The sequence below is a fragment of the Corvus hawaiiensis genome, chromosome 2, assembly GCF_020740725.1.
Source record: "Corvus hawaiiensis isolate bCorHaw1 chromosome 2, bCorHaw1.pri.cur, whole genome shotgun sequence".
Lineage (NCBI taxonomy): Eukaryota > Metazoa > Chordata > Aves > Passeriformes > Corvidae > Corvus > Corvus hawaiiensis.
In genome coordinates this window covers 122882746-122906292 of record NC_063214.1, presented here as the reverse complement: position 1 = coordinate 122906292, position 23547 = coordinate 122882746, and the positions used below count along the sequence as shown (strand labels likewise).

General features: G+C 51.7%; 1 protein-coding gene across 1 annotated transcript; it reads left to right on the top strand.

Moving 5' to 3' along the window:
• The first annotated feature begins 403 nt into the window (after positions 1-403).
• On the top strand, positions 404-3999 carry LOC125321731 (olfactory receptor 52B2-like). Its single transcript, XM_048294976.1, has 2 exons — positions 404-477; positions 2897-3999. Exon 2 carries the CDS (start codon positions 2903-2905, stop codon positions 3857-3859), a length of 957 nt encoding a protein of 318 aa, XP_048150933.1. The 5' UTR covers positions 404-477; positions 2897-2902; the 3' UTR covers positions 3860-3999.
• Positions 4000-23547: the final 19548 nt, after the last annotated feature.

Genomic DNA, 23547 nt, shown 5'->3' with positions numbered 1-23547 from the left:
GATTCCTGGGGGCTGGAGGTAGGGGTGGTCACCCACTGACCCAGGGCACAGGGTCTGGGCATTAATGGAATCATATCACAGAACGGTTTGGGTTTGGGAGGCACCCTGAATGTCGTCTTGTTTCACTGCCCGGCCATGGGCAGGGATGCCACCCTGCTCCCGTCAATCCAAGGAGGGATCCTAAGCCCCGAACTCTTCCTCCCATCCCCTGGAGCAGCCCAGCCCACAGACCTCCTCTCGCATTCCCGTGGGTAAACTCTTCCAAATTCCTTTTACCAAATTAATCACCAAGAGAGATCTGCACAACAGTAATTATTCAAATCAGGGATTGCTATTTATAGGGATGCGCTCTGTTGTTCGCAGAACGCATCCCGTGCACGCCCGGCTGCTCGGCACTTCCCATGTCAGAATGGTTTGTAGGACTCCTCGCGCCAGCCTGTTTTCCCAAAGTCTGGCTGTGCCTTGCCGTAGCCTGGGGTGCGTCCCGCCGGTGCCGTGGGGTCCCGGGGACAGGAGGTGCCCTCGGTGGGCTGGGGTGACACGGAGCCGGCAGGAACCCGCTGGCGCATCTGCGGCAAGAGCCGCCTGCTCGTGTGCGGGGCCAGGTGGGGCTGCAGGGGCGGGGGACGGCACCCCAGGGCGGCTGGAGCTGCCGAGCGGGGCAAGGAGCCTCCCGGTCCGCTCCCGGTCCGCTCCCCGTCCGCTCCCGGTCCGCTCCCCGTCCGCTCCCGGTCCGCTCCCCGTCCGCCGGGATCCCGCGGAGGTACCGGTGCTCCCACCGCCCCCGCCTGCAGCGCAGCCGGGCCCCCTTCCTCCCCAGGCCAGGGAGCTGGTGAGCTGTTTGTGGGTGGATTTGGGGCCAGAGCGATCTCTGGGGCGCTGGGAGGCTGGCGCAGAGCTGCCAAATTCCCGGTTAACAATAGCCACGGGAAAAGCCCTCCCTCCCGAGCGGCGAGAGCGGCCGTGCCCTGACGGGGACAAGGTGTCCCTGACAGCTGGCGGTGCCGGGCTGGAGGTGGCCGGGCAGCAGGGACAGGCAGGAGTGACCCCACGCACGGGGCGATGCTCGGGGGGCGATGCCGGCGTTGGGCATCCCCCCACCCGCGTGGGGCCGCCCCAACATCGCCCGCTCGCTCCCTCCGTGCAAGGGAAACGCGCCTGCGATTTCGGTCTCTCGTGAGGAGAGCCGGAATGCCCGTGAATCCTCCGTCCTGCACCGCCGTTTTGTTTCCCGGACCTCCCTCCTGAAGGCCGGGTGTCCGGGGGGAGGCTGCCCCATGGATGCGGCACCAAAGCGCTCCTGCAGCGGTCCCACACAGCTCTGCGAGCTTCCTGTGACCCCGGGGCAGCTCGCGAGGGATGGGGTTTGTGTTTTAGGTAACTGCTTTTAGTTTAAATTAAAATGGAAAGATTTTAGGGAAGAAGAATCCAAGGAGCTGCTCGGGCAAAGCTGTGTGAGCTGCATCCCTACAGCTGCATTAAAAACTGTACTAACAGAGTTTTGTAGTGAGGATGGGTAACGGAGGACAGGATCTGATAGACCGTGGAGGAAGGGATCTGATGCTCAGGGACTCCTTTGGTGCAGAGCTCCTGGGTGCTCTGCGATTCCCGCTGGATCCCTGTTTATTTGCAGTTTACCATTCGCACTGTGCCAGAGAGGCCGAGCTGTTGGCATGGCAGCACAGCTGCCAGCTTCCAGCACTAGTAATACTTTTTGTCTTAACACCTCACATCCGTTTTTGTTTCATGCAATATTTATACTGAACTGCTTTTAAAAAATTACAAAATGGGTTGTTAATATTAGAGAATAGTAGTTATTTTTATATAATACTTCTCATTATCATTATTATAGAATCAGTTATTATTTTGATCAATTTTATTTTTAAAGACAATCCACTGCCATACTGTGTTCCTCTGGACCAGGCTTTTGGACTCTCTTGGTTCAGGTTATTTTAGACGTGAAATTGAGTGTGAACAGGGAATCCAACCTGTTGCTGAAGATACAGTGGCTTTTTCATGCACAGAGTCAATATTTTCGTGTGCAACAAGACCACAGTTTTTCAGCACTTACCACTTCCTCCTGCATTATGGCTAATTCCTTATGGTTTGAGTTTTGAGATTTAAGACTTGAGTGTTAATGCAGAAGCTGCTGATAACAGTTATATCCCATTCTTTTTGTGTGTGACTCTGGCTCTGATTCAGCCTCTAGGGCTCTTCAGGCCTCTCCAGGGCAGCAGCACATCCCTTCCTTTGGCTGGAGGGAGAATTCCATCTCACATAGGTTTTCCTCTGACACAAAGGTCTTTTCCAAGTGCCTGGTTAAATTTTAGTTCTGCTAGATTTGCTCTGGAAAATGCTGCAAAGCAAATTGAATTTGGTCTCAGAGCTAAAAGGGGAGGGAGAGAAGTTTGGAGACAAGGAACATGGGCAGCCAACTTCAAACCCGGAGTTCTTTTGTTCTCTACTCTAGTGTGAGTCCAGGGGCCCCTAGAACTCTCCATTCTTAGTGCCTGAGAACATCTTGTTCATCCCTGCAAATGCTTGACCACTCCTCTCTCATCACCTGACTTCTTCCTTCTACTCTGGGCTCACAGAACACAGAAAAATCACAGTATTCGTGCAATAATACTGTCTCCAGTCACTCTGATCGCAGTGGAAGCACTGGAAGAAAAATGCAGAAATGTTGTGGGGTTTTTTTTTTTTTTTTTTTTTACCGTAGCAGGAGTGTGGGGACAGCCTGCAGTGCAGTGCAGACCACGGGGTTTGTACACTGGGGTTGCACCTCTGGCTGTGGCTCTTTGCAGACCAGAGCAGGTGACATGCAGCATTTGGTGCTGCTGGAAGAGCTCAAGCACCTAAAATAACGTTCTGTAGTGTCTTCTGCCTTTGCTTTCAGGTGAACATGTCCCCATTCAATCTGACCGGCTCGACACTAGCCACGTTCATCCTGACTGGGATCCCAGGCATGGAGCAGTTGCACGTCTGGATCTCGATCCCATTCTGCTCCATGTACCTGGCAGCCCTGCTGGGAAATGTTGTCCTGCTGTTCACCATATGGACCGAGCACAGCCTCCACCAGCCCATGTACCTCTTCCTGTCCATGCTGGCCATTGCCGACCTCACGCTCTCCACCACGGCAGTGCCCAAGATGCTGGCTCTGTTCTGGTTCCGAGCCGGGGAGATCTCCTTTGGCGCCTGCCTGACCCAGATGTTCTTCCTGCACTTCACCTGCTCGGCGGAGTCGGTGATCCTGTTGGCGATGGCCTTGGACCGCTTTGTTGCCATCTGCTTCCCGCTGCGGTACGGGGTGGTGCTGACCCCATCAGCTGTGGCCAAAACGGGGCTGGCAGCTTTGCTGAGGAGTTTCTGCGTCATTTTCCCCTGCATTTTCCTCCTGAGGCGGCTGCCATTCTGCGGGCACAACGTCATCCCGCACACCTACTGCGAGCACATCGGCATCGCCCGCCTGGCCTGCGCCGACATCTCCGTCAACGTCTGGTACGGCCTCATGGTGCCTTTCACTGTGGTCATGCTGGACCTGGTCCTCATTGCTGTCTCCTACGGCTTCATCCTTCTGGCACTGTCCAGGCTCCTGTCCAGGTCTGCCCGCCACAAGGCTTTCCACACCTGCGGCTCTCATGTCTGTGTGCTGTTCCTGTTCTACATCCCCGCCGTTTTCACTGCTCTAACGCAACGCTTTGGTCGGAACATCCCCCCCACGGTCCACATCCTGCTGGCCAACCTGTACGTGCTGTTCCCGCCGCTGCTAAACCCCATCGTGTACGAGGTGAGAACACAGCAGATCAGGGACAAGGTTGTGAAGGTGTTCGTCTGCCCCAAGAGCCACCTGCTGAGATGATGAGAGTGAAAATGATGGACACCTAAATGGGACTCCAAACTCCCCGCCCCAAATTCTCTTTCAGGCAATGTCCCCAAGTCTTCTGCTTCCCCAGTCAAATACAGAACACCCAACATCCTCACACCACTGTCGCCAGGTTTGTGCAAAATGCAAGATAAAGGCAAAAATCAGCATCTCTGATTGGCAATGGAAGGAGAGTGATCAAAGTGAGAAACTACCCCAGGTATGTCACCTTTGGGAAATCCCAAAATCCCAGAGTAGCTGGGGTGGAAAGGGACCTCCAGAGATCAGCTCATCCAACCCTCCTGCTCAAGCAGGTTCATCCAGAACAGGTTACACAGGATCATGTGGGTGGATTTTGAACATCTCCAGGGAAGGAGATGCCCAACCTCCTTGGGCAGCTGTTCCAGTGCTCGGTCACCCACATAGTAAAAGAGTTTTTCCTCATATTCGGCTGAAACTTCCCATGTAAATCCCCTACGAGGAGCAGGTAGGTGGAATTCCACTGTGGTGTGACAATAAATCTCCATCTCAGCTGTGTTCTCTGGAGTCAGGTGGAAAGATGTATAATGAGTGTGTTCTTCTGAATGACACATGTATAATGAAATTCATCTTAGAGATTTATTCTTCATTAAAATTCATGGCATTGAAAAATCTCCAAAAGGAATAATACAGAAATAAAAGCAGGTGTTGCACTTCAGCATTCTGGGGCTGTCTTTATTCCTTAACTGTATCACTTGACCTTACTTCGAGTAAACATGTCAGTGAAAAATCATCCTCAAAAGCATCACAGAATGGCAAAATGAATCAAATCACAAAATCACAAAATCACAAAATGAAACAAATTGTTGTTATCGAACCCTAAGAATGCTCTTGCTCCAGAGTAGCTGCTTTCCTGGAGCTTAAAAATCTCTTGGGCATCAGTTTGGAACAGCAACTGGAGGCATCAGAGAAACATCCCCCAGAGCAGAGCTGCCGCACTGGGCAGGGCTGCCGAGAGTCTCGGAGCAGCCTGGTGCAGGGAGCCGTGTGACCGAGCACGTTACTCTCTCTAAAAATAGCCCCCAAAAAATCGAATGCCATTCTGAGATGGAACACAAGAATTTTCTTTCAGTAGCTCGATGTCATTTCTTGTTGCTTGGAGGGAACACATGGGATTGCTGTTTTGGGAAGAAATTAAAAGTAAAAAGGATGACCCATGCTGCCTGATCAAAGCTGGCTGGGAGACATCAGAAGGCTGACACCAGCCTCCAAGGCCTTCAGCCACGGCTGGTTCCAGTGGCAGCCACATGTATAATTCATTGCTTTCTCTACAGCAATTTAATTGGTCATCACTTTATCGCTTGTTTAATGGCAGCAACTTAATGTTCCAGTCGAAATTCATCCACGCACTCACCCAACGGGAAACCCAGAGGCTTTGCAGAGTCCACAGACCTGCCCGTTTATGAAGGCAGAGGGACAGAAGCCGTATTTATTCCCATTTTGAGTGGTATTTATTCTCATTCTGAGCAGCAAAGATGAGTTCAGTGATTTGCCTAAGGTATATCAACCCTAATTTTAGAAGCTAAATGGATTCAGGTTTTTTTAATGGTAAAAGTCTCATTTTCTAGACGTTCAGTTGCAATCAGAGACCTCGGCAGTTTTGCCCCCTCAGTGCAGGGATCACTGTTCATGATGTGCCTCACTTCCACCCCAAAACCAATAGGGTTAAAGATGGGAATTGCTGGTGCAGTGATGTCCATGGTGGAGAACACTGTCACCAAAATGGTGCCTTGAAAATGAGAAAGGTGCTGGAGGGCGAAGCAGGAATGCAGAGAGAGATTCCTTGTTTTGTTACCTATCCCAGATTTAAAAACAAATCCAACTCTCTCAGTTTCAAACCCTGTCAAGTTTCAATTTGCTCTTGACCTTGAAAAATTCTAGCACAGTCACAAAAGCTGCCAGGGAGATGGAAACTGATGCTACAACATTTAAAACCAGCACCTTTACAGCATTTCGCCATTTCCCTGTAAAACAGACCTGTGCATTTATTTTTGCCAGGAATCACTGATTCTATAGAGTTCTGAGGTAAGAAACAAATCTAAGTTTTGCTTTGGTTTCCAGTGTTTGAGTTGCATTAGGTCAGAGATGATTTCTACACCCCCTTTCAACCCCAACCATTCTCTGATTCTATGAACTCTTCATTTGGGTTTAAGTTATACTGAAGCTCTGCTATCTGCCTCTAAAGCACAATACATCTTTGTGGGTGTGTCAAACCTGGGCTGGTGTTTTGCTGTAGGTTTGTCTTAGCGATGTGTCCTGTCATGAACATTGATCCCTTTGGGAAGAAGAAAGGAGTGATTTTCTGGGGTGTGTGGAGAACTGAGTGAACACCACCTTGCTGATCAATAAACCCCTTTAAATTCAGCTGGTGCTCTCACTGCCAGCACAACATGTCCCTGGCCAGGCAGCTCGGCAGGAATGATCCCTGCAGATTCAGAGTGAGTGAATACGGGGTGGCCTGGGGGACCTCCCTGGTGGGACCCCACAGAGGCTGACCTACGGAGCAGCGTTATGAAATGTCACCAGGGGCCGGGGTCACCAATGCTCTTGCAGCAAATTAATGCAAATCCACTTCCCCCTCAACCCTGCCAGGGCTTGGATCGAGAGGGATCAAGACTGCAGTGAACTCAAATCCTCATCCTTAATTTGATCTATGGATGCCTCAGGGGATGCCAGGCCCAGACCCTCAGCGAGAGGCTTCGCTGTGGGAAGGCAATCCTGCTCCACAGGGGCAGCTCCTGAGCCGGCACAAGCACAAACCACACACACCCTGTTTGTACTCAGTCCTTAAATCTTTTCTTTAGTAGTTTCCAAGCCCCAGCTGTGCTTCAGTTTTCTCGTGTGGTGCAGCGTGTGAGCAACCTGCTCCCAGCTCTGGGCCAGGGCTAACCAAAGCCGGGTTTGCATCAGCCTGTGGAAATCAGAGCTTGGCCCAGCGAAGCCCTGCCCCAGCTCAGTTCATCTTCCAGGGCACACGCAGGGCAGGCAACACAGGAACAGGTTCTCAAGGTGTTGGTCTCTTCTTCCAGGGAACAGGGATGAGAGGAAATGGCCTCAAGTTGTGTCAGAGGTTTAGGGTCGGTGTTAGGGAAGGCTTCATCACTGAATGGGCTGCTCAGCGCTGGCACAGGCTGTGGAGTCGCATCCTTGGGGGGATTTCCCAGCCCTGTGGATGTGGCACTTGGGGACACGGTCAGTGGTGGTCTTGGCAGTGCTGGGGAAGAGTTGGACTTGATGGTCTCAGAGGGATATTCTGACATCAATAGTTCCATGATTCTGTGATTCTGTGATGCCTTAGTCTAACAGAGAGGGCTTCACTCGTGACCCCTCAGAGGCCTGTGTGAGGGAAGCAGCCACATGTCCTTCATTTCAACACCAATTTAGTTGAGCTGGCAGCAGGAGCTTGAGAGGTTTCCCCTTTATGCCTGGAACTCACCGGTTAAGGATGTGCTGGCTTTCACATTTTAGACAGGCATTTTCAGTGGTGTTTGATGGACCCCAGGGGCCAAGCCTTTCATTCCACTGGCTTCCATGCAATGGACCTTACTGGACCTCCCAGGCTGGGTGCAAGAGAGAGTGAACACACACTGAAATAGACCCTGTTGCATTCTTTTGAGGCAACACAGAATCCCAGACTGGTTTGGGTTTGAAGGGACCTCAAAGCTCATCCCATTCCACCCCTGCCATAGCAGGGACACCTCCCACTGTCCCAGGCTGCTCCAAGCCCCAATGTCCAGCCTGGCCTTGGACACTGCCAGGGATCCAGGGGCAGCCCCAGCTGCTCTGGGCACCCTGTGCCAGGGCCTGCCCACCCTCCCAGGTTAGAGTTTCTTTCCAATATCCCATCTAAATCTCTGCTCTCTCAGTTTGAAACCGTTGCCCCTTGTTCCGGCATTCCAGGCCCGTGTAAAAAGACACTCTCCTGCTTTTCTATGAGCCCTCTTTTCATGACAGCAATAAAAAATGATCTTATGCTAATGAACCGTTTCTTCCAGAATTAAGATTCGCTCACCTTTGTCCCTGTATCCAGTGTGAGTCACTGTGACTAAGACGTGTCTGCGTGTCTAAGAGACACCTGGAATAACGGCGTCCTTCCAGAAGAGCTGCCCGAGCCGTGGCTGGGCTCAGCCCCTCCCGCCCTGGGGAGCCTCGCAGGGTCTGACGCTGCTCCGGTTCCCTGCAGATTCCTGCCCGTGGGGCAGAGCAGCTCCTGGACTGGGACGGGCTGGAAGGGCCTGGAGGGCAGCAGGTAGGACACGGTTCCTCGGTGTGTCCCAGCTGGAGATGGGGCTAGGGGACAGTGCCACCACCAGCTCAAGGGGAGAGGTTTCACCTCTGGATCAGCGGCCACGTCTGGAAGGCGTTGTCTGGTTCTGGATCCTTCCAGGCATGAGAAGATAAACTGTAAGCAAGTCCAGGTGGGACCACAAGAAGGTTGGGTGGATGGTGCAACTGGGGCTTCTGACCAGCAGAAAAGTGTTGGGGTCCCTCCCCTGCCGTGTAGCCCTGGGAGAGGGGCCCTGAGGGCACAGACACGGGGCTTCCCTGTGCCTGCTCAGCCTCGTTCCCATTGGTTGGTTTGTGTTCCCTGCGCGGGCAGAAGGACCCTTGGTCCCGTGACTGGAGCAGTTCCTGAGCAGAGCTCCGGCCATGCGGCTGGAGAAATAAACATCTCTGAAACAGCTATCAAGAATCTGTCTGTCCGTATATATTTCCTTTCCACGGGACTCCTGGTTTGATATATGCGTGTTGCAGGATCCCCACTGCAACAAATGGTGGAGATTTGTGAGCAGAACGATCCCCGATCCCTAAGCGACTGATTTGTGTGAGTAAACCCTGGAAACTTTGGATTCCTCTTCTTGGTTTTGCTTTGCTATTCTGTATCTAAACTATGGAGGAACCGTGGGAAGACTCTTGGCTCTCAGAGCCGCATATGGACATTTATCTTAAACTTAAAATGATTCTTGAACAACGATTTGTAAATTTTAGCTTGATTCAAGCTCAAAAAGAACTGAAACACTTCCTGGCATGGTTGTTTAAGAACTTTTTCTATGTTTCTTGGGATTTAATTCTTACCAAGGGCTTTTGGAAAACCGTTTGGACACAGTTAATACTAGAGTCAAAATATATGCCGATGGAAGAATATTTTCGTGAATATTATTTAGTTACCGAGACTGTTGAGCAGTGTCAGCTGTGTCCTGGCGAAGGGAAGCCTGGCGCAGGGACCGTGCGGCCCAGGCCACGTGCACCGAGCGCTCTGCGAGCAGCAGCGAGGCAGCTCCCGCGCGCGGGCGGAGCCACGCAAGCCGCAGTGTCGGTGCCGGAGCGGGGAGCGGCGGGAGCGGCGGGACCCGGCAGTGCCTGCCCGGCCCCGTGCAGTGCGTGGTGGAGCGAGTCCCGTGAACGCCCGGCCGAGAGGGGCGGCACGCGGGCGGCGGCTGGCGGCGGTGGCGATGGAACGGAGCCGTGCCCAGCCGAGACGCGCGCTGGAGCAGAGCGCGGGGGGGTCGTCGCTCGGGGGCCCGGCCGAGATGTGGGTGCAGCGCCCGGCAGCGGCAGCGAAGCTGCGACCAGAGGAGGCGACGCACGGAGAACTGAGCGGCACGGCCCGGCCCGGCCCGCGCAGCCCCGAACGCGACCCCGGGAAGAGCGCGCAGGCACCAGCAGCCCCGACAATTCCAACACGGGAGCGACCGAAAGAGACAGCAAAGACGCAGCGAGACAGAAAACAGCAGCCACTCGGAAAAAGGAAAAAATCATAGTAACTAAGACCTTAGGGGTAGTAAAATGGTATAATGTTAAGCAAAATTATGGTTTTATAACAAGGTGTGACAACCAGCAAGACATATTCGTGCATAGAACTGCTATTAAAAAGAATAACCCTGAAAAATGCATCCCAAGCTTGGGAGATGGAGAGGTGGTGGAATTTAATATTGTACTAGGGAGAAAAGGGTTACAAGCATCGCAGGTCACTGGGCCTGATGGTGTTCCTGTAAAAGGCAGTATATATGCAAAAAATCGTAGTCATGTTAGACAGTATCTCCATTGTAAGCCCCCCCTACAGTTTCCCTTTCCTAATCCCACCTTTCCCTTTTACCCTATGTCCTATTACCCCCAGTGTATTCCCAATCCGTTTTTTCATCCATGGTTTCCCTCACAAAACCATGCTTTTGCCAATTGTTTCCCCAAAAATCCCTTTCCAATGCCGAGTGGGGGATGAAAAGGGGGAGGGAAGAAGTTAAACCTTCTCCTGCCTCAGTTTCCCCACAAAGCATGCTCAGAGTTCTGTCTCCCTTCTGTCAGCCCTAAGATGTTCCACAGAATCTGTTTGGACATTTAAAGACTCAGGAGGGTGGCTTGTTTTGTTTTGAAACTGTTCTTGTTATGTTTATCCAGTTGTTTTCATTCTCCTTTTATTAAAATAAAACGGGTGAGGTGTTGGGGTCCCTCCCCTGCCGTGTAGCCCTGGGAGAGGGGCCTTGAGGGCACAGACACGGGGCTTCCCTGCCCCTGCTCAGCCTCGTTCCCATTGGTTGGTTTGTGTTCCCTGCGCGGGCAGAAGGACCCTTGGTCCCGTGACTGGAGCAGTTCCTCAGCAGAGCCCCGGCCATGCGGCTGGAGAAATAAACATCTCTGAAACAGCTATCAAGAATCTGTCTGTCCGTATACATTTCCTTTCCACGGGACTCCTGGTTTGATATATGCGTGTTGCAGGATCCCCACTGCAACAGAAAAGAACCCAAAAGCAGTGTCCAATTAAGTCTGTCAATTCCTGAAAGAGAATCCAGGGAAAAGATGGAGTCAGACTCATCTGAGGTGAGAAGACAAGAGGGTGGGTGGAAGAGCTGCGATAGGGGAAAATTCTGTTGGAAAAGAAAGGAAAAGTTCTTCCTCATGTGAGTGGGACCTCAGACCTTGGAAATACAAGACTTGGGTACCCAGAGCTCCTTCTTCAGGCTGGAAGCTGTTTACTTGCAAGGACATAACAGGTTCCAACTATAAAAACTTGTTTTCCATTTTAAATTTCTATCCCTGACAATCCTGACTGGGAACTGCCCAGTACAACCTTCTCAACCCTCAGAAAGTCCCTGTGCTGCCCCTGAAGTAGAGAGCAGATGTACACATATCTCTATATTTCATTATTACCATCATATTTTATTTCATAAATTGCTCAAGTCCACAGCAGTGGATAATGAACACTCCACTGACTATTATACCATTTTCACTGGTGTCTCTGGGATAAAATATCCATGAGCAAGAGACAAATTTAGGCAAAACTCCAAGGAATTAGTAAATTTATCAGCTGCCTCAATATTTAGAAATTCCCCACAGCAATATTGGTCTTTTTTTAAAATACTACTATTTGAGAGTCATGATTAAAGCCCATGTGTCCATCCAGCAGTGAGTTGGACTTTTGCAGCTCCTCTGATCCTGATTTTGTCTTGAGATGGTGAATGACTCAGAATGTACTGAGGATGAGTTTTTTTCACAGTAAACATGAAAGTTCTGATCCAAAGAACTTGTAACTGTTCAGCTGATAGATAAGGATCGAATAATATCTTGAGAAAAAAATGCAAAAAATTGAAAATAAAGTTAAAATTAAAAAAGAATATGAAAAAAATGAATGCAAATTTCACCTAAGATACCAGCAGAGAGAAAAAGTGCAGAGAGAGACTGACTTAGTGAGTTCAGACAATGTGGGAGTTAAAAGAAAAGCTGAATTGATCTAAAACTTGTCCCCAGTCTTGTGTGGTGGCTGTGATGACTCTCCAGTACCACCCCCAAGCCTAATGTCACTCAGTGACTGCAGAGTTACACAGAAATGGGATGAAATGAGACACTGCTGGTTGGCAAATCTGAAAATGAAAAAAATCAGATGACAAATTCTTTGTTTTTTGGAACCCTGAAGCTGAGGACAGAAGTTCCTTGGAGACGCACGCCTTGCCTGAAGCCCATTGCAGGGGTTTGGTGGGTAAATGGGTCACGAAATTCCTCTGGAAATGCGACGCAGGATGTCAGAACACATCACAGCGATCCGTTCCAGATCTAATGTTTTCTAACTCTCCTGTAACTAGGAACAAACCCCACATGAATTAACGTGTTAATTAGAATAGAGAGAAGGGACTAAACACTCTTTCCATACTTTGCCCTTGAGTCCCATCAGCGAAACCTCTCAGCAGTGACATCAGGCTCTGCAAGTGCCCCTGAGTGACAAAACCTCATGACACTGCCCTGGTGTTTTGGAAATGTCCCAGAAGGGACCTCCATGGCACTGCCCTGGTGTTTTGGAAATGTCCCAGATGGGACCTCCATGGCACTGCCCTGGTGTTTTGGAAATGTCCCAAAATCTGCATGGCTGTGGCTCAGTTTGGGCTGTGGTGAGGAAGTCCAAGCCCAACTCACCAAAACACAAATGGCCACTAAAACAAGTGGTCAGGGGGTCTGTTGAGGCCTGGCTTTGGCTGTGTGTGGGTGGAAGGGCGGCTGCAGTTGGGTGATGCTCTTAATGCTGCGTGTTGAGAGCTGAACCTGGGGTGGGCAGAGCTGTCCCTGGTCACTGTTCCAGGTGTTTTGTGGTATTTAGAGTACATTAATGTGTCATGGCCAGGCGAGGCTTGTGTGTAGAACTGCTCTGATCAGCTGCAATCTGGAATTTCTTCATGGAAAGTGTTGTCCAGCCCTGGCACAGCTTCCCGGGACAGTGGTGGAGTCACATCCCTGGAAGTGCTCAAAAAAACATGTGGATGTGGCACTTGGGGACACGTGGTGGTGACTGTGGTGGTGGTGCTGGGTTGATGGTTGGACTCGATGATCGCAGAGATCTTTTCCAGCCTTAAGGATCCCATGATTCTATGATTCCATAAGAAAGCTACGTCCCAGCAGAACTTGGGGCTCCCAGCATCTGGAAGGACATCAGGGTATCTGTACTGCCCTCTCATTTTTTAGGGTGTTAGATCTAATAAGCAGCATTTTAAATGACGCTTCACAGGGCCTGGGTACCTTCTGGCACCAGGACCACTATGGACCAGCAGCTCCTGAGGCAGAACTTCCTCCTGTCAAGAGGGAGGATGCAGCAGCTCAGAAGTTGTTTCTCCATGGCTGGGTGAAGATGATGATGAAGGACTCCCACCCTCCTGGCTCCATGGGCTCTCCCTGCCCAGTGTCCTGCCACCTCACACTCAGTGATGATCCACAGGGCTGGAGCCCCCTCCATGCAGCTTCTCGCACTCTCCTGGCTCTGGCATGGAGGTGGTGTTGATGCCATGATGATTTTTTGCCTTTTCTTTTATACCCCTGTTACAGCTTTTTACAGCTCCTGTATTCTCAGTGCTTTTTGCCTACATTCTTGGCCTTGTTCGTTAAGCTGGGAGATGAAACATTTTAGAAGCTTCGTAGTTAGGGGTCAGTGTGCCCCAGACCCCAAGGTCCTCTCCAGAACACATTTTGTAAACTAAGATAGAACCATCCAGGGGAAGGTTTCTTGGGGAGCGGAGCTCATTCGAGCCTCTCCTTGGGGAATTTTTGATAGATTAGTAATTAGTAAGACCTATAATGTTACACCAGATCTTTTGGGGTGGGCATTGCGGTGCGCATGGAGGTGCATTCAAACTGCACGTAGTGCACCTAAGGATCCTTAAAAGAGATACCAAGGTAAAATCCCTTTTCCCCTTCTAACCGTGTCTCACTCTTGATTTTAAGACCAGGAAAAGGCATCAGTGTCACCGCTGGTGAGTTGAAGAGCCCCCAGGGAGCCCTGTGCTCCCGCTGGCTGGTGCTGTGACCTCGGCAGTGTTCAGGTAGGGAAAAGCACATGGAGAGCCCGTGGGGGGGTCACTTCTCTGGCAGCTTCTATCGATCTGAGCCTCTGGTGCTTCCTGAGCCAGGAGATCTGTTTCGTGGGGAACATTCTTTGATAGATTTGTATTTCCTGTGGATTTCTCTCACCACTTGGTGAAGCCTCTGCAGACTTTTGATGTTTGCAGTTTGCTCTGACAAAATGTTCCAAAGCTTAATCCTGTTGAGGGAAAAACTCCTCCTGTAATTGGTTTTAAACTTGCCACCTGCTATTTTATTTAATGCAGCTTAGTTCTTGCATTAAGGGAGAGCAAGCAATTAGACCTGGGTGTCCTCTTCCAGCCACCCAGGATGCCACAGAGCCCTTCTCCACGCTCCAGTCATTCCTCTTCCAGCCTGGAGACTCTGGGTTCACCCACATCTTCCTTTATGGAAATTATTTTACACTTACTGCTTGTGTTTGTTGCCTGCTTCCAAAATCCTTCTGCTCCGCAAGAGGATAAATGGAAGGTGAGAGCATCTGCTTCATTGACTTGTCAGATCAAGACTTTTGGGGCTTAAGGGAAAGAGAAAGTAACTGTGAGAGATGCAATACAAGTCTGGTAGCTAATGGGAACAACAGCAAAGCCTAAAACTCTTCAGCCACTCATTGATGGGCCATTAGGAAACTCCAGCTCGGCTTTGGAGAGGAGCAGCCTGGCCTTTATGGCTGAGACAAAGAGGGACAGGACAGAGGTGAGGATTCAGGATATCTGAGTCCTGTGGGACTCTGCAGAGCTGACAGAGGAAGCCTCAGGAGAAGGGTCAGCAGTGGGAAAGGGGTATTGGGAGGACAGGGAGGCGGGGGAGATCCAGGGATGAGGTACCCAAAGGGCTGATTGCAGCCACATGGAGGTCAAATGCTGGAGCAGACTGTGGGATCCATCCTGCCCCGTGTTTCAGCAGCCCAGCTGGAGCTGGTGACAGCACCAGTCCAACAGTGACAGCTCGGTCGGTGGCAGCCATGGGGCAGCAGTGACCCCCTGTCTGCCAGGCAATAGAGTTTGGGGACTCGAAGGCTACAGAGGCACGGGAAGAGAGCCATGGTCAGAGTGGTGTCCCCCCAGCTCTCTGTCTGCTGTCCCAGCAAGTCCAAGGATGTGCTCTTCCATGTACACCTCCCCTCCGTGCTGCTGGTGTCCCCCCAGCCCCAACAGCCTCCCCAGGCCATCGCTGACCCCCCATCCCAGTCCCCTCCTGCTCAGCAGCTGCTGGCTCCTCTCTGACCCCTCATTTTGGGCACCACGTTCCTGGACATGTTTACCTGGACAACCTGTACAAACCCACCATTTCTGGTGTGGAGACCAATCAGATCTGGGAGAAATCACTGAGAATTATTAAAATGCTACTACTTAACTATTCCTAAAATATTTCTTTGAGCATTCCCTTCCTGCACATAAGCCCTGGATCTCCATCCAAAGACACTTCTGATACTGTTTTGCAGTGGCCCATAGCTCACAGTGATGCAGGGAAACAGGCAGAAACCACTTCTGGGATATGTCAGGAACCTTTCTAGACTGGACATTACCCTGTGTGGTCTCTCTGACCGTTGACATCTGCTGAATTGAATTGTTTTTCTCCAAAGCATTTGCCAAAGCATTAGTCAGTTGAATTCTAAAAACCCTGAATCTGGAGAATTCAGCACGTTCCTGATGTTTCCACTAACTTCTTCCTGTGGTTAAACATCACCTCTGCAGAACACACACCTGCGGGTGCTGACATGGGCTCCAAAGCAAGGTGCTTTTTGACCCTGGGACTCCCATGGTGCTGGAAGCGGGATGGAAAACAAAATTACCCCAGGCAAATCCTCCTGTGGGTTGGCTTTGAGCTCTGCAGGGGAATCAGGGAGCTGCTGGATCCAAACACGGAGGGGAATTAAAGTGGCCGCTGGGCTTTGGGGTTTGCAGCACTGGGAACAAGGAGAGCGTTCGGGTTTAGTGTGAACAAACATCTCATCCCTCGTGCAGAGGAAGGAGTGAACCTTACAACTGAAACTGGATGAAAAATTCAGATTTCTATCCCCCTGAGCCCTCTCGTCCTTGGCTCACGTGTCTTTGCACCTGAGAGCAAGTGCTGCACAGACGGATGGAGGGAATGTGACAGCTCAGGGCGCCTGAGCGCTGCCGCTCCTCGGGGCCGTTCCCTGCCTGCACCGACTCCGCGTGGCACCGCCCGACCGCTGCCTGGAGGCGGCTCAGCCCCACCTGTGCCAGCCCCACCTGTGCCAGCCCCACCTGTGCTGGATGCACACCTGCAGAGCTCCCTCCTTGCAGGACACGTGCCCTGTGTCGCCAGGGTCCTGCTGTGGCATCCCCGGCACTGTGTAGGGCAGGGAGCTTGTGTCCACTCACCCCTTGCACAGCCCCACAGGCCTTCCTTTCACTCCCCCAGGCTGTCCTGGGTGTCAGACACGCGAGAGGGGGACGATTGTGTGGATGCTGAGGAGCTGCTGAGCCTCCTCGGGGTCCCTGTCACCTGCAGATTACAGAGGTCTACCTGTGGTGAATCACAGAACCATAAAATGGTTTGGGTTGGAAGTGACCTTAAGGATTATCTACTAGAAGGAAAAGGTTCTTCCCCCAGAGGCTGCTGGGCACTGCCCAGGCTCCCCAGGGAATGGGCACGGCCCCGAGGCTGCCAGAGCTCCAGGAGCGTTTGGACAGCGCTGCCACGGATGCCCAGGCTGGGATTGTTGGGGGGTCTGGCCAGGGCCAGGGGTGGGACTGGGTGATCCTGTGGGGGATCCTGGATGGTCCTTCCAGCTCAGGCTATTCTGATTCTGTGAACCAGTTCCATCCCTCTACCATGGGCAGGGGGGAACACCTTCCACTCCCTCGGCTCCCTTCAGGAAAACCCCAGATGGCACCTGGCACAAGGTGAAAAACAAATCTCGAAACAGGACCCATTCACATTGTTCCCAAGTGTTTCTCTTTAACCACATTCCCACTTTGGAAACTAAGATCTTTGCTCTTCCTGGAAATTCTAACCCTTCTAGATTGTTCTGTGACACAAGCTGGACTGGGAAGTCCCAGAGCATGTTTCTCTTCCTGGAGTGATGAGTGCCAGTTGTTTTGCAGAGGGGACAGTCACATTTGAGCCAGATTCGAAGACCTGAGTGTTGGGTGTAACTGGCTCTGACAGCCGGGCTGGGGATTGCCAGCAGAAGCAGGGAGAAGCTTCCCTGCTGCAGGGTGTGTCTGTCAGGAAACGAGCAGAGCTGGGGTGAGGAGATCCAAGGAGAAAAGAGCAGAGTGATCGGATGGTCAGGTCTGGGCTAAGAGCGGGGTGAGTTCTCTGAAGCACTTCTTGGGTATAGAAATCCTGCTTTTGGCCACTTCCACTGCTGAACTGCTGCTTTTTGCTTCTCCTTTCAGCTGCAACAACATCCAGGTGAAGGATGATCTGTGCCCAATGGTCAGCATTATGGGGGTTTTTATTATCCAACTTATATCATAATTACCACAAATTCTGGGAATTAAACCTTGTGGGGTGACATTTATCACTGACCTCTGCAGTGGCCTGGACACCGAGAGCCTTCGGATCACGGTGACTCATCCTGGCAAGTAGAGCTGCCACAGCAGTAATTATTTCATCCTCACTCATCAGGGGGACGTGGTTTTGCTGCGGGGAGTGATGGATTCAGGGTTAGAAAATTGTTCTGGATAAATTTTGGAAAAGCAAATCATTTTAATGCTGGGCCACTTTTCCCTTCAGCAAACAACCACAATTAAGGATGCATTTTCCTGAAAATTGGGATTTTATCAGATGTCTGACCCTACCTTTTGTATTTTTCAAGAGAGATAATTTCTTTCATCAGCCCAAAGGCTGGAGCTGGGAGATAAATCTTGCAGAAGAGCCTTCTTCCTATAAAACGTGCTGATGTAAAAAACAGCTTCTGGTCACACTTTGCTCTCTGCTTGATCACTTATGCTTTTAGGGATCCTTGTGGCCCCACAGGGGAGTCAGGAGGGGAAACCTTGTCTGCATGGAGAGTTCTGAAGGGAAAACCCATGTGCAGCCAGAAATCCCAGAATCCCAGGATCCCTGAGGCTGGAAAAGCCCTCCCAGCCCAGCCAGGCCCAGCTGTGCCCAATGCCCACCTTGTCCCCAGCCCAGAGCACTGAGTGCCACCTCCAGCCCTTTCTGGGACACCTCCAGGGATGGGCACTCCAAACCTCCCTGGGCAGCCCCTGCCAAGGCCTGAGCTCCCTTTCCATGGGGAAATTCCTGCTGCTGCCCACCCTGAGCCTGCCCTGGCCCAGCCTGAGGCCGTTCCCTCTCCTCCTGTCCCTGTTCCCTGGCAGCAGAGCCCGACCCCCCCGGCTGCCCCCTCCTGTCAGGGACTTGTGCAGAGCCACAAGGTCCCCCCTGAGCCTCCTTTGCTCCAGCCTGAGCCCCTTTCCCAGCTCCCTCAGCCGCTCCTCATGGGACTGACTCTCTAATAACTCTCAGTATCACTGCAATGACATCTTTGCTCAAAGTCAGGTCCCCAGACTAAGTATGGATGAGACTCACAGAGTGCAAAGTCTGGCTTAAATCCAGGATGTTCAAGAAAAACAAACAATTTCCCCCCCAGCTTTAGGTATGTGTTTATTTTTTTAAAGCTGAGAAATCCAACCATCCCATGTGATTTTCTGATGAAAATACAGGAAGGGTTGGTGGCTCTTCACCAAGACCCAACTGTTTATTACCACTGAAATATCACCCAGAAGTTGGTGGAACCTTCTGGTGCAAGGAGTCCTGCCCATGGTGAGGGGTGGAACAAAATGATCTTTAAGGTCTCTTCCAACCCAAACCCTGCTGGGATTCTGTCAGTCAAGACCTCCTCTCACTGGTAGTGAAGATCAACCCAGCACCAGGAGGAGAAGCTGTCCTGGATGTACATAAGGAACCTCAAAATGTACAACCAGCAAATGAGATGTGCAGGGCAGTGGTGGAAAATAAATATCTAACATGAGATTTCAGATGGAAATATGAAAAAGAGGAATACAAGGAGCCTTGAGAGATTGTGTAGTCCATCTGCCCCCTGGAAGGACAACAGCTCACCCAAACCAACCCAGAAGGGTGTTCAGTAAATCTGGTCTAACATTCCTGGATGGCACCTCCATAAAACCCTTGCGCCTGAAAGGAGCCCTCGTGCTTCATATCCTGTGGAATTTTATTTATTTTGTTGCTAATGGGTCTTTGTGTTCCCTCACAGACAGTGCCTCCACTTGGGTTTGGTGCTGTCGAGGCACCAGAGGGAGGCTGGAGTTACACCAAAAATGGTAGGCAGTCAGGCAGTACTGAACTAATAAACACCCAGTCTGGTGCATTCTCATGGATTACACGGATTAAAGGCCAGATCAGCCAGGGAAGGTCAGCTCTATGTCCCCAGTATGACATGACAACAGCGTGACATGACAACGTGACAACACCCCAAAAGATGGCTGTTTCCTGAGGAGCTCATTGATGAAAGCTAGGAATAACTGCAGAAATCAGACCACTTCCTTCATCTTCAGCAATGAATAATTGATAACCTCATTTTTCAAGCGAGTTTTGTCCTCCCTTTTGTGGTTGTTTCATTTGATCGTTCTCTGCCCTCTTGTTTCCCAGGACGTTGTGAGAGACGTGTGCCAGGTGTGACTGCAGTCGGGGCCGAGTTAATTCCCTGGCTGTGCCCTGGCAGCCGGACGTGCTGCCCCAGCTGGAGGAGAAATTACTGCACTTTGTCACAACTTGTTCCTAAGAAATCCACAGTCGCTGCTGCCATGTGTGCTCCGAAAGGATTGGGCTTCTCTGTTTCACGGTTTTTCAGGAATTGAATGTTAATCGAAGCGGTTCTTTGCCCATTTCCACATCTCCTAAGGCAGGCTCTGGGCTTGCCTCACTCCACGCTGGTTCTCATTCCATTTATCTTCTGTTCATCCTCCAAGATCTCTGCCAGCAGCCCTTGGGCTGCTCCTGCCCCTCTGTAAGTGCTCCCAGGGGAATTGTAACCCTGCCCTTACAGTGCCCTGGTACTTTTAAACCATCTGTTTTATTAACTTCTAATTTTTTTCCCCTATTCCCCCTGATTTCTGACTTTGCTGCTGATGTTAGACTACTTCAGGAAAAATAATTTATAACAAAAACCCAAGGAACTGCCATGCCTGGTCACACCATCTATCACTCCATGTGCTTCCCCAGCATTGGAATAACAAAGCAGCTCGTACATCAATCTGCCCCTCGCTGAATGCAAATCACTTCTCGCCTTCCCAGCCTTCTCTTTTGCTCTCCATGCTTGTGCCATTTCCTTCTGTAAATCATCTGGTTTTTCTCATGCCAGGGATCACTGCAAAGGTGGGAATTTATGCCTGGTGCCTTCTAGTGCCCTTCTTGCCTAGCCATTGCATCGGTGAGGTTTGGAAACTGCTATTTTGATTCCATCTCTAATGAACCTCATGGCTTCCTGAAACGTGGCCTCCTGGGCATCGTCCTTGTGCAATGCGAGAATCCTGGAATGGTTTGGGTTGGAAGGACCTTACAGCCCATCCAGTGCCACCCCGGCCATGGGCAGGGACACCTTCCACTGTCCCAGGCTGCTCCAAGCCCTGTCCAGCCCAGCCTTGGACACTGCCAGGGATGGGACAAGGACATACCTCTACCTCAGTATTCCCAAGCCCACCCTGCTGAGGTCCAGAGCTTTCAGCTATGAAAACCAGACAAACAAAAACAAATAAAACACCCCACAGAATGAAGATCTTTAGCAGTGAAGGTCCTGCTCAGTGCACTTTGTCTCTCCTTGAAATACTCACCACGGACACCACGGGGAATGTAATATTCCTACGCAGCCCATAGGGCTGTTTGGGCAAATCCACGAGATGGATGAAAGTCAGATATCCCAGGGTGTAGAAAGTAGTTTGGGATAGGGCTGAGACCAGTTTCTCTTCATCTTCCTCCCAAGCTCTGCCTCTCCGCCTGCAGTGCATCTCCAGCTCTCCGTCCCCTCTTGCCCCACCCCACCACAGCCTGGCCTCTGCCACAGCTCTGGTCCGATGACCCTGCCCAGGACCCGCCCTCCCCTCCACACTGCCAGTGTCCCCCCAGCTCCAACAGCATCCCCAAGCCCTCACTGACCCCCCCCTGGTCGCCTCCCCCAGAGCAGCCACCAGCTCCTCTCTGACCCCTTGCTTTGGGCACCACCTTCCTCGGCCTGGGCACATTTACTTGCACAGAGCCACCATTTCTGGGGTGAAAGCCAGTCTGAGCTGGGAGAAACCGCTGAGAACACTCGACCCTTAGAAATGGCCAGGGCGTGTCTGCAGCTGGGAGTGCCTCGAAGAGGAGCTGGCTGCAGCACCTCTTGGAGCTCGTCCCAGAGTGACTTTAAAGGATAAAACTATGAATGGCTGGAAGCCATGAGGTCAGGTCTCCTTCCAGGCACAGGGTTCCCATGTGGGTTTGGGACAGGAGGAGATCACACTGCTCCTCCGCAGGATCCCAACGTATTTCTAAGAGAAAAGAACCCGGACATCTGTTGGACACAGTGGCAGAGCTGAGCAGAACCCACCAGACACCAAGCCCACAGACAGCAGGAATTGCCCAAACCAGATTTTCCTTCTCCCTGAGCAGCTTTGCCTTCTGAGTTGTTTGATTTGTGCCCTTTATGGAGGTCCCTGTCACAGGAATCAGCTCCCAGTGCTCCCTCTGCTCTGTCCCTACCTGGGGCAGGCAGGGCAAACCTCACCCCCCACACATGGGCTAGAAAACGTTTCTAAGCCCTGGTCAGTTGTGGGCTCCACCTTCAGATTTTGGAGACAACATACTACATTTAGAGCAATTAGATTAAATTCTTCATATTTAAGTTAGAGAGGGAAAGTGCTTCTCTGTTCCATGTAAAGGCAAGGAATTAGTGATCAGCTGTGACAGAGACTACATCATTGGGAACATTTTAAAATAAAAATTTGCCAGAAAAGCTTCTGGAAACAGCTGCTCTGATCTAAAAACTCCTGCAAATATTTGAAGTACTACGAAGGTCTGCAGCTTGGACTTGGCCTGGCCTGGGCAGCCCTGGCATTGCCCCATGGGCAGAGTGGGAGAGAAACTTTATCGTGGAGACCCTCCCACTGAGTCATGAGGAGCAGAAAGGACCCCCAAACACTCCCCACAGACCCCCAAAACCCTAACCCCCACCCAGATTCCATGGCTTCCTGAACTCTGTCCCAGAGAGGCGTCTGGGTGTGGCTGGATCCAACCCCAGCCCCAGACTTGGTCAATGATTTGTGCCTGAAGGATTCTACAGCTGTGATTGAACCTTTACGTGACTTAGTCCTCTAGGATTAAGGATGGGAAACCAAACATATTTAGATAAACAAATGAATTATTATTATAATGATTAGACTAAGAGGCCTTAACCAGCATTATTGACTGCACAGCACAGGTAGCGACAAGCACCAGTGTAACGCACTGTTGGAAACAAGCCCAAAGCAGTTCAGTTAAAGCCAGCAGAGCCCATTATTGAGCAGAGATTGGTGTCACTCACCCAGACCAAGGGCCATGGGCAGATTGCTTTGGCTCAGCCTTGAGAAGTGACCTTGAGGGGCATCCCTAGGGGGAACTCGGGCAAAGGGGGTGTTAGAAGATGCCCAGATTAAAAAGCTTTGATGGGATAAAGCCCCCAGACTGGCAGTCAGGTGCCTCTGGGCTGTGCCAGCTCAGCAGCTTTAGGGAAGGTGTCAGTGGCAGCACCTGGGGGTTCCTTTCTCAGGTACTTCACCAGCTCTGCCACACCTTCACCTCACTCAGGATGCTGAACTTCGGGATTGAGGAGTCAGGCTGGTTCCAGCTTTATCCAACCCCAAAAGCAGCAGGACCCCCTCTCTATCCCCACTCCAGGCAGGGCATCCGGCTCTTCCCACCCTCTGCCTTTCCTTTCAAGGAGTTGCTGAAGTTCTGCTGAAGTTTCTGCTTCAGAGGAAGGAAAACCCCAAGCAAGCACAGCAGCAAGTCTTTGCACAGATCCTGCAGGTCTGGGAGCCTTTACCCTGCTTTGAAGCAACCCAGCTCTCGAGCCCACAGCAGGTGTGGGCAGGGCTGAGCCAGCTCCCCTGGGCTGCAGCCAAGGACAGGGAGGGTCCTGCTGGCAGCCTCTGGCCAGGAGCACATCAGGACAGTCCTGCTCCTCTGCCCCACCGAGGTGGGACCCCACCTGCAGAGCTGCCCCAGCCCTGGGGTCCAGCAAAAGGAGTACCTGGAGCTACTGGAGAGAGCCCAGAGGAGGCCCTGGAGTTGCTCCATGGGTGGAGCCCCTCTGCTCTGGAGCCAGGCTGGCAGAGCTGGGAGTGCTCACCTGGAGAAGAGAAGGCTCCAGGGAGAGCTCAGAGCCCCTTGCAGGGCCTAAAGGGGCTCCAGGAGAGCTGCAGAGGGACTGGGGACAAGGGCTGGAGGGCCAGGACACAGGGAATGGCTTCCCAGTGCCAGAGGGCAGGGCTGGATGGGAGATTGGGCAGGAATTGTTCCCTGGGAGGGTGGGCAGGCCCTGGCACAGGGTGCCCAGAGCAGCTGGGGCTGCCCCTGGATCCCTGGCAGTGCCCAAGGCCAGGCTGGACATTGGGGCTGGGAGCAGCCTGGGACAGTGGGAGGTGTCCCTGCCATGGCAGGAGAGTGGAGAGAGCTGAGCTTTGACATCTCTTCCAATCCAAACCATTTATAATTTTATGATCTTTCCTACCCCCAGGCCAATTCCTACATTTCCAGATCCCACACCCACCACCACCCCAGCCCAGCCACCTCCCTCCACCCCCAGGACACTTCCCCCTCCTCAGGAATATTTCACATCAGTACAGCAAGGC